Source organism: Struthio camelus, chromosome 13 (assembly GCF_040807025.1).
Source record: "Struthio camelus isolate bStrCam1 chromosome 13, bStrCam1.hap1, whole genome shotgun sequence".
In the NCBI taxonomy this organism is placed as follows: domain Eukaryota; kingdom Metazoa; phylum Chordata; class Aves; order Struthioniformes; family Struthionidae; genus Struthio; species Struthio camelus.
This window is the reverse complement of record NC_090954.1, coordinates 9958010-9967540: the sequence shown is the minus strand read 5'-3', so window position 1 is coordinate 9967540 and position 9531 is coordinate 9958010. Positions and strand designations below refer to the sequence as shown.

At 66.9% G+C, this 9531-nt stretch overlaps 2 protein-coding genes across 11 annotated transcripts in view; both read right to left on the bottom strand.

Annotated features, from left to right (window-relative positions):
* Positions 1–31: 31 nt before the first annotated feature.
* On the bottom strand, positions 32–5381 carry HK3 (hexokinase 3). Of its 4 annotated transcripts, XM_068959788.1 has the most exons (18): positions 5254–5328; positions 5017–5179; positions 4574–4722; positions 4315–4440; positions 4126–4221; positions 3947–4046; positions 3673–3856; positions 3313–3468; positions 2941–3174; positions 2535–2839; positions 2300–2439; positions 1973–2092; positions 1789–1884; positions 1542–1641; positions 1235–1418; positions 1001–1156; positions 633–866; positions 32–545 (listed from the first exon to the last, which is right to left on the bottom strand). In XM_068959788.1, the coding sequence occupies exons 2-18, from the start codon at positions 5102–5104 to the stop codon at positions 380–382; spliced, it is 2634 nt and encodes an 877-aa protein (XP_068815889.1). In that variant the 5' UTR covers positions 5105–5179; positions 5254–5328; the 3' UTR covers positions 32–379. The 4 variants fall into 4 exon arrangements, 3 of the variants coding, with proteins under 3 accessions (XP_068815889.1, XP_068815890.1, XP_068815888.1); XM_068959789.1 differs by lacking the exon at positions 5017–5179 and having other exon boundaries at positions 33–545; positions 5254–5381; XM_068959787.1 differs by lacking the exon at positions 5254–5328 and having other exon boundaries at positions 34–545; positions 5017–5243.
* A 2171-nt stretch (positions 5382–7552) lies between these two features.
* The window catches only part of UIMC1 (ubiquitin interaction motif containing 1), a 40489-nt gene continuing 38510 nt past the window's right edge, over positions 7553–9531 (bottom strand). For 6 of the 7 annotated variants that reach the window (XR_011143854.1, XM_068959165.1, XM_068959167.1 and 3 more), the window contains 2 exons: positions 8775–8838; positions 7553–8074 (listed from right to left, as the gene is read on the bottom strand). Coding sequence is in view for 5 of the 7 variants with exons in the window: in XM_068959165.1 (XP_068815266.1) it covers positions 7818–8074; positions 8775–8838 (321 nt within the window). In the remaining 2 variants the exon portion in view is untranslated. Of the gene's footprint in view, positions 8075–8774; positions 8839–9531 lie in introns of those variants that run through there. The other variant, XM_068959169.1, reaches the window with a different exon arrangement.

Sequence of the window (9531 nt, the reverse complement as noted above, 5' to 3'; positions counted from 1 at the left end):
ACCACCCCGGGCATCCCAGAGCCAAAGCCGAGCGGCGGCGGGGCAGGGGGCCGTGGGGCGGGCGCTGGGTGTGCGTGGTGCGTGCGGTGCCGTCGTGCTGTCTCCGTGTGGGGCCGGGCGGCCCCGGGCCCCGTGTTGTGTAAAGACCGTTTTTTTTTTTTTTTCCTTCTTTCTTTCTTTCTTTTTTTAATTCTGTATTAAGTGCATTCAAGTATTTACACTTGGCCTTATGTACATAGCGGTGCCGCGGGCGGGCGGGCGGGGGCGGGCGCGGGGCCGGGGGGGGGGGATGTCTGGCGGACGCGAATGTAAATAAATTCGATCTATATTGCTACGTGCGGTGCCCCGGCCCCCCGGCCCCGGGGCCGAGCAAAGCGCTTTATTGGGGTTGAGGGGGTGGCAGCGGTCCCGGCGGGCGGGTGGCGCGGCAGTGCACGGCGGCCACCAGGGCGGCCCCTTTGCCCGAGCCGTCCTCCGACGGCATGAAGGTGACGGCGCAGCGGGGCGCCAGGTCCTGCAGCGTCCGCTGGAGGTGCTGGGAGAAGCTGCGGGGACGGGAGAGGAAGGTGAGCTGCCGCGGGGCACCCGGCTCGCCGCCTGCCCGCCCGCCCGCCCGCCCGGCCCCCGCTCACCGTGGGTGCAACTTGTAGAGGGTGCCGTCCACCCCCACCGTCACCGCCAGCTGGGCCAGGCCCCGGCTCTCCCGCATCTTCTCGGTCACGGCGGCCAGGCCGGCGGCGCAGAGCTGGGCCGCCCGCAGGGACACGGCCTGGCACACCTCCCGCACCAGCACGCTGTCCTCGAAGCTGGCGTCCAGCTCCAGGTCCTGCAGGATGGCGCGCACCCGCCGCAGGCCCAGCCCGTCACTGCCGGCACAGCGCGGGCCCCGTTAGCACTGCCGGCCCCCGCCGTGGGGCCCCCCCCCTTCCCGGCACGGCGCGGTTCCCTCCGTCCCCCCCGGCCTTCCCGCGGCTCCGGCACGCGGGAGCCCACCACTCACATCTCGATGGCAGAGAGGAACTTGGTCTGGAAGATGTCTCTGGTCTGGAGCTTGGGCGAGGGCTTGCCCCGGAAGAGGATGTGTTTCTCCACCAGCGCCAGCAGGATGTAGCGCACGATCTCGCCCAGGTACATGCCACTGATGAGCTTCTCGAACCTGCCGGTGGGCGGCCTTAGCCGGGCGCAGCCGGCCCCGTCATCCCGGGGAGCCCCCCGCGCCAGGGCCCTCACCCACCTCTGCTTGCCCGGGTTGATGGTTTGCTCGTCCACCAGCCGATCAAAGTCGGTGAAGATGTCGTCCAGGCAGCCGTTGTCGCCGAAGGCCCCCCACTCCATGTTGATGCACATGCGGCCCTCCTCCCCCTCCACGGTGCCCACGTTCTTCATCTCCTCCATGTAGCAGGCATTGGTCCCCGTGCCTGCGAGCGCCAGGCTGCCCTCAGCCTTCACCACGGCCGTGCTCGGCAGGCTGGGATGGAGGTGGTGGGGAATGTGACACCCCCCCCACCCCTCTCAAGCACTGGCACGGGGGTAGTGCTCACCCACAATGAGGCCGATCTCACAGTTGGGGTCATCATAGCCACAGGACATCATGGTGCCCACGGTGTCGTTCACCACGGCCACCACGTCCAGCGCACAGTGCTGCAAAGCAAGTGATGGAGACGCATGTGGCTTAGGGGCACCCAGCTGGCTCCTGGGGACAGCACCATGCTGGGTGGCTCGGGGTGGGGGGGGTGGTGCCAGGGCCCTGTCCTCACACATGGCAGCCCCACGCCAGCCTGTCCCTACCTGTTTGCGCTGGGCAGCCTCCCGCAGCAGCTGCACCACGTCGTGCCCCACGCAGCCCGAGACGCTGAAGCCTTTGGTCCAGCTCAGCAGCACCGCCTGGAAGAGAGACGGGAGCAGGGGCCAGGCGCTGCGGGGCAGCCCGGGGCCCTCCCCGGCCAGCACGGGGCCGCAGCAGCCCCCTCACCTTGTCCAAGCCCAGCTGCTGGCAGGGGAAGGAGAAGGTGAAGCCGAGTGGCAGGCGCTGCCCTGTCAAGCCCTGCTTCTGCTGGAAGTCCACGATGCAATCGATGATGTGGTCGAAGAGCTGGGGAGGGTGGACGCCGTGAGCTGGGCCGTGCTGGGATGCAGGGCCGGCAGCCACGCCGCAGCGAGGTGTTCTCCTGGCCCCTGCGGCACCCATGCTCCCCTGTAGCATGGGGAGATACCCTCACCCCATCCCATCTGTGGGATACTGGTCCTGCATCACCAGCAGAGCTGGAAGCAGTCCAGCCAGTGCCACCGGGCACCTCACCGCTTCGCTGGTGCCCTGCATCACGGCCAGCGGGATGACGTAGATCTCGCTGACCATGTGGATGCCGTCCTGCGCCAAGTGCACCACCAGCACGCGGAAGTTGGTGCCCCCCAGGTCCAGTGCCAGGAAATCGCCTCTCTCTGCAGGGAGTCGGTGCGGGGTGTCAGCAGGGCCGCGGCGCCCCTCCACCCCCCCTCCGGCCAGCCTCGGCCCCATACCCCACCCCGGCCCTCACCGGTGCCATCCGGCGTGCCACAGACGTAGGTGGGCAGCATGCGGACAGAGGCCTGAACGTTGGTGTCCTGGGCCAGCCCCAGCTCCATCTCCTGCCGCATCAGCGCCTGGACGTGCTGCAGGTCGGTGGGGCTGAGCCACAGCGGGGCCAGGAGTTGGTCCACCTCGCGGCGCTGAGCCGCCAGGCGGAGCGCCACCGCCGTGACCATGGCGGCCCCCCGCCCACCCCCATCCACCGAGGGAATGAGGGTGGCTATGCACTCGGGGGCCAGCAGCTTGGTCACACGCTGAAGGATCTCCCCGAACCTGCGGGAGGGAGAGGACAACGAGGGCCAGGCTGGCTGCCTCCCGCTGGGGTGGCCCCTGGTGCCAGGGGGAGGCAGGGTGGTCCCCACATGCCACCTCACCTGGCGTGGCCCCGGTACACAGCACCGTCCACCCCCACGTTGGCCTTCAGCTGCTCCAGCTCCCGGCTCTGGCACATGTGGCTGAGGATGGCGGCCAGCCCCGCGGCACAGAGCTCCGCGGCACGGGTCACCACCGCCCGGCAGACCTGCTGCACGTGGCAGCAGTCCTGCTCGCTCGGTGCCAGCCCCAGCGCCTGCAGGGTGCTCCGCGCCGTGGCCAGGCCTGCCTCGTCGCTGCAACGCAGAGCACGGCGCTGGCACCTGCTCCTGGCGGGATGTCACCCGCTCCCAGCTGGGTGCCACCCGCTCGTCGCACCCCCCCCCTGCCCCCCATTGCATGCCCATGGCAGCCCCCAACCCTGAGACACTCACTCGATCATCTCCAGGACCTGCTGGGTCTTGAACACGTCCTTGGTCCCCAGGACGGGGACGCCGCCCCCGCCAAAGAGCGCACCCTCTGCGGCCAGCTTGGCCAGCACGTGCCGGACGATCTCCCCGAGGTACAAGCCACCGACAAGCTTCTCAAACCTGCGTAAAGCCCCCATGAGTGTCAGCACCCACAGCCTCTCTTCCCCGGCATGGCTGCCCTTGCCCGTGCCCGGCACTGCCCCAGCACCCTCCCGGCCCTGCGAGAGCACCCAAGAGCACTGCAGGGGCCGTTTGCTCGTGTTTGTCACCCCAGCACTGGGCAGGCACCCAGGGACCCTGCCCTTGCTGGGGAGGGGGCTGCACCTCTTCTCCCCGGGCTTGGCGGACTCCTCATCCACACGTTGGTCATAGCAGGTCAGGACATCGCTCAGGGCACCGTTGTCTCCGAAGGAGCCCCATTCAGTGTTGACGCACATCCGCCCGCTGGTCTCCTCTGCCATCTCCACGTGCCATGCTTCAGCCATGAAGCAGCTGTTGGTGCCCACGTCTGCAGGGAGCCGGGGCGGCAGGGCGGTGAGCACCAGCACGGGGCCCACCAGCACCTGCCGTGCTGGCCCACGGGGCGCCCACCACTCACCGATGACCAAGCCGACCTCGCAGGGCATCCCCTCCGTGCTGCAGCTCATCATGGTGCCCACCGTGTTGTTCATCAGGGCGACGACATCCACATGGTAGCGCTGGCCAGGAGCGGAGCGAGAGCCGCGTCAGCCCCTCGGGGCGCAGCACCCCGGCCGGGACCCTCGCCCAGCTCCCCACCTCCTGCTTGTTGATGGCTGCCTGCAGCAGCTGCACCACGTCCTGCCCCTCCACCTCGCTGCAGTGGAAGCCCTTGGACCAGGCGATGAGCTCGCCCTGCGGAGAGCACAGCGGCGCCGTTGGCCCCCTCGCTGCCGGGGCGCTGGGGGGAGCGGGCCGCGCCGGCGGCCCTGGGCACGCCTCGCTCACCTGGTCCAGCCGCGTCTGCCGGCAGCTGAAAGGGAAGACGAAGCCCAAGGGGAGGCGTTGCTGGGGGTCGCCAGGGCAGACGCCGTCCAGGAACTGGCACAGGCATTGCGCGATGAAGTTGAAGAGCTGCGACGGCATGGCCGGAGGTTACTGCCGCTCGCCCCCGCTGGTGCCCCGGGGCCGGGCCACGGCTCTTCTCGCCAGCACCCAAGCCCGGCAGTGCACCCGTGGCCGCCCTCCGCCCCAGCCCATCCCGTACCGCTTCCCCCTTGCCCTGCGTGATGTCCTCCGGCATGTCGAAGAGCTGGTCCTGCAGCTGGGGGCTCTGGTTCCCGTCGCCCGCCAGGGTCACCCACAGGGTCCGCACGTGGCTCCGGCGCAGCTCCACCACCAGGAAGTCACCCTTTTCTGCCGGGCAGCGGAGGTGGCGTCAAATCCCCCTGCCAGCCCCGAATCTCCTCCTCAGCCCGTCCCGGCTGCAGCCGCTCGCCCCCGGGGCAGGCAGCGATTCCCCAGCTGCAGGGGCTGGGGAACGGGCTCCCGGCCTCTGCCCCGCGGCGGAGGCAGGGCAGGGGCAGCCCACGGCCCCGTAAGGCAGCGCGAGGTGGGGGCTCCCGTCGCAGCCGGCCCTGGCAGCCCCGTCCCCGCGGAGGCGTGCGGGGCGGCAGAGCAACGCGTCTCCCCGGCCCCGGGCTGCCTCACCGGTGCCGTCAGGCGTGGAGCAGATGTAGGTGGGCAGCATCTGCACGGTGGCCCGCGCGTGCGTCTGCCGGCTCAGCCCCTCGGCCATAGCCTCCTGCAGGCGGCCCTTCACCGCCTGCAGCGTCTCCAGCGACAGGGTGAGCTCCAGCAGGACTCGTTGCACCTGGTAGCGGCTCATTAGGGCCCGTCCGGAAGACCTCCCTCCCAAGAGGGCACCAGGGCAGGAAGCAGCCTTACCGGCGTGAGGGCGGGAGCCTCATCGCAGCGGCCCAGCTGAAGATCCTGCTGGGGCCTGCGTGGCAGGAGGTGGCGCGTCACCCAGCTGAGCCCCAGCCCACAGGAGGACCCAGGCTGGGGCACGTGCCTGCCCGCGCGTGGGCAGCCAGGCGCCTCCCCGCTGTGCCTGTGCCCTGCGCCTTCCCAGCATCCTGCCCCTGCCAACCCGACCCAGGAGCCCGCGACGGTTGCGCCACGCGGCGGAGATGGTACCGTCGTGGCCCAGCGTTGCCGGAGAAGGGGGCTGGCCCCGCGTCAGCCTGCCCACATCTCCCCTCCATGGGGAAGAGGCCGGAGGCTGGTTTGTCTCCAGGGAGGGAAGGTGCAAGTGCCCAAGGGGAGCCTGCTCAGCCCCAGCTCGCGCCCTGCTCCCTGCCCCGGCCCCAGTGCCAACAGCAGCTTCCCCTCACGTCCCGGCCGGCACACAGCTCTGGGCTTTCTGCACACCTGGCTTTGCCCAGCCAAGGCCATGCCAGCGCCGGGGCCGGCACCCGGCTTGCAGGAGCACCCTGTGCCTTGGCCCCGCGGACCCGACCCCTCACCGGTTCAGGGAGCGGGCCAGGGGCACCCAGCTCCTCTCGTCGTGGACCACCACCAGGCCCCGTGGGAGGAGAAGGATGATATCGGTGGTGAAGGTGGTCGGACCGTGGCCCCGGGAGGGCGGCTGGCCACCCCCAGGGCCGCGGGGCGCAGGGTGGGACATGGCTCCTGCGGCGGGGGGGGGGGGCAGGCCCGATGGTGGGAGGCCCGTAGATGGTGGGGTGCTGGGCCCAGCGCCCGGGGACCGTTGCCAGCGCAGATGCTGTTGCCTTGGCAACGGATGCAGAGCCCCTAGGGATGCTCTGCCATGCCATTGGCCAGGACGCTGCGTTGTTGGCCCCAGTAATGACCAATAGGGTGGCCTGTTGCTGCCTGGGATGCCCCTGGGCGCCCCGTGCCCATCCCCGGGGTGTCCTGGCACCACCCCAGTCCAGCTTCACCACAGCTTCACCAGTGCAGGTGCACCCCTGGCTGGGACTCGGTCCCAAGCCAGGGTGGCCTATTTCCAGGCCAATTTGCATTCGGCTGCGTTTCCAATTAGCACTTTTAAATTTGAGCCCAAATTTTAATTAGCTGAGTGTCAACCCGTCCCATTAATTAAGCAGGCACATTAATGAGCCCTCCCCTTCCTAATGAGGGGCTCCGCAGCAGGAGGTGAGGCTGCTCCCTGGGTAAACAGGGGGCCGTCCCGGGAGGCCGCGGCTGGGGCAGGGCCCCTGCAACGCAGCGCCGGGAGGGAGGCTGAGCCGCCCTGCTGCCCGAAGGCTCCGAGCACCAGCAGCTCCCAGCCCGAGGCTCTGTGCTGCCCCCGAAGCCCCTGGGGCTATGAGCATAAAGCAGCAGTGCCTTCACTGAGTTGGGGGGGGGGGGTAGGTAGTAGGGGCAGGACAAGCCCCCCCAGGTGCCAGCACAGGGCACTCCACACCCCTGAGCTAGGAAGAGAGACTCTCGGCCAAGGAGATCAAAATGGGGTCTCGCCTGGCTTGACGCAACAGCACCCACCTGCCGGTGGCAAGGCCACCCAGCAGACACACCGAGGACACAGGGGTCATGGCTCTGGCACTGCCTGCCTGGTCTACGCTTCCCTTGGCTCTGGCTCTCAGCTGGCACGAACGTGCCCTCTGAAGCTGCCCGCACCAGCAGGCAAGGGTGAGCCTCCCAGGAGGGAAAGCCAGTCACGTGCAGCTCCCCTAGCTCTGCAGAGCGGAAAGGGAACAGCTGGTGGCAAAAGCTCACATCAGAGCACCATCGTGGGGGCACAGACAGGCTTCCTCCTGCCAGAAGCAAGTAGGGATGCTGGCTCGTGCACAAACCGATGCCGGAGAGGACAAAGAACCCCACAGCAGCTGGATTACACAGCCCCCAGAGCCACCAGCTGAGCTCACATCTGGCACCAGCCCGGCTGGCCAGGGTCCTCAGCTCCCGCTCAGCCCCCAGCAGCGCCAGCCTCCTGATCCGGGCCAGCAGCCGCCACGCAGTTGTCTGCACTGTTGCCTGCTGCACGCTGTCACCTTGGAGCGCTCCCAGAACAGGCACCGCAGCACCCTGCACTGGCCGCACGCAGCCTGGGCAGAGACGGCCCTGTGCTCACACCACCTTCCAGCCCCCAGGAGCCCAAAGACAGGCCTCGGGAAGCGTGATTTTAGACGCATCTGCTATTCCTCCTCTCCTCCCTCCAGCGCCTCCCCGTTCCCCAGAGAAAGACAGCATAGCTCCTCCGTGTTGCTGCAGTTTCATAAAAACATACATAAATATATTTCCATTTCTTTAACAGGAAAGCAAAGCTGCACAGGCACCTATAAAACACAGTCACTTCTCCACCCAGCACTCCCTGCACAGATCATATAAAACATATAAAAGGGGGGTGGGAGAACAAGGCTGCAGGTGAAGCATGGGTACGGCACTGCGCAGGTCCTCACTGGCCGAGCACTCCTGCGGCTCACGACTCACGAAGTCGCCCTGGGAGGCCCTCTGCACTGCTCATCTCAGAATTTCCTCTTTCTCCGCCGGCAGGCTTTGGTCTGTTGCCGACTGCCCAAGCGAAGAGCCAGGTGTGGCTCCAAGTCCACCAAGCAGTCTGTGGCTTCTGAAACGGAGACGCGCGATTTTGCAGGGGAAATGCTGAAAGGAACGTGCAAAGGGGAGCGCGGGCTATCCTCAGCCTCATCCTCAGCTCGGGAGGAGAAAGCAGGAGGCGACTGTCGGTCTCCTAGTCCAGAGAGGGCGGTCCCTGCATCAGCACCTGCAACGAAAGCGTGCACATCAGCCCTCTGTTGAGTGTGGAGCCAGGGGAGAGCGCTGGTGAGGGGAGGAGGATGCCGTGAAGAGCATTTCTCTGTCATCACCTGCCCCAGACCCATGGGGGGAAGCACTGTGCCCAGGCAGGGAAGGCAGTGCTCTGCCACCCCAAGGTAGCAGGTGGATGCATGGACATTTCTTGACGCAGTGGCTCAGAGCACACCCCCACCTGAGCTCTGGGCACCGGGGCAGGATCCCAGTCTGCCGCGTGCCCTGCCAGCAGGAACAGACGGTCATGCCCGGCCGCAGGAGCCCCGGCACAGTCCTCAGAGCCTGCAGCACACTCAGCAGGCCAGCCACCCTCTTCTCGGTCTGGGAGCCACCAAGAAGGCACAACCGTTCCTCAGCAATGAGGACCTGGGCTATGTCATCACTGACATATCCTCCAGTGTGCCAGCGTTTCCTGCCCCAGGTCTTTGTGGCAGCCTTGGGCCTCCTGAGGGGGATGCAAAGGCCAGCTAAGCCCACAGCCTCCTGCTCTGCTCAGGAAGAGCAGGCTCCTCCAAGGAGAACGTGCTGCCCGCACAGCCCAGGCCAAGCTGGGACCCGCAGCAGCAACTGAAGGCCCCAAAAGGAGGCCGCTAGGAAAGGGAAGGTTCAGCAACCCTGACCCAGCCAGGCAGGCACAGAAAGCAACTTCCCACCTGCAGATTTGCTCTCCGAGAACTCCAGCATGCTGAGGAGTCGCCCCTCATGCCTTCCAAAGTCCTGCCAAGGGAGAGTAGAACAGCCATCACAGCACTGCCACAAGGGAACACGTCCTCTCCAGATGCCCATGCCCAGGGTGGCCCCTTGGTCGTATGTTCCCCCAGCACACGGAGTCAGGCTGGACACAAGCAGGGGTGGCCATGTTTCCAGAGCACAGAGCTAAGCGAGGCCAGCAGCCAACACGAATGGCACTGCCCCGGACCCAGCCTGACCAGCGCCCAAGCAGAGGCAGCTGACAGCAGTTCATAAAGCAGAGCCAGAGCCAAAGGGAGGCCAGAGTGCAGGAAGCCATCCCCAAGCCCAGCGAGTGAGCGTGTGGCTGTAACGCAGCAGTCTGAAGTGGGGCAGAGCCTCTTGTGCCCAGGCACATCACCCAGGCACTGTGACTCCAAGTGCAGGCTCCATCCTGCTCCATCTAAAGAGATCTTGGTGCTGGAGTGAAGGGACTTCCTCCATGGCACAATCAGATGAAGAACATGCATCTTGTGCCCTCTCTTAGTCCCTGGCAAGATGTGGCCACACTGGTCACACAGGCTAAGGGAAGGACACTTTGCCTGGCAGCTCCAAGCTTTGCTTGCCCAGCAAAGTCTCCTCTCCTGGCTGCTCTGCTCCCCAGAACTGCTCCAGAAGTCACTGGCAGGCCCTGCTGTAAGGTTGGAGCTGAAAATCACCTCGAAAGGGGCCCGGGCAGGA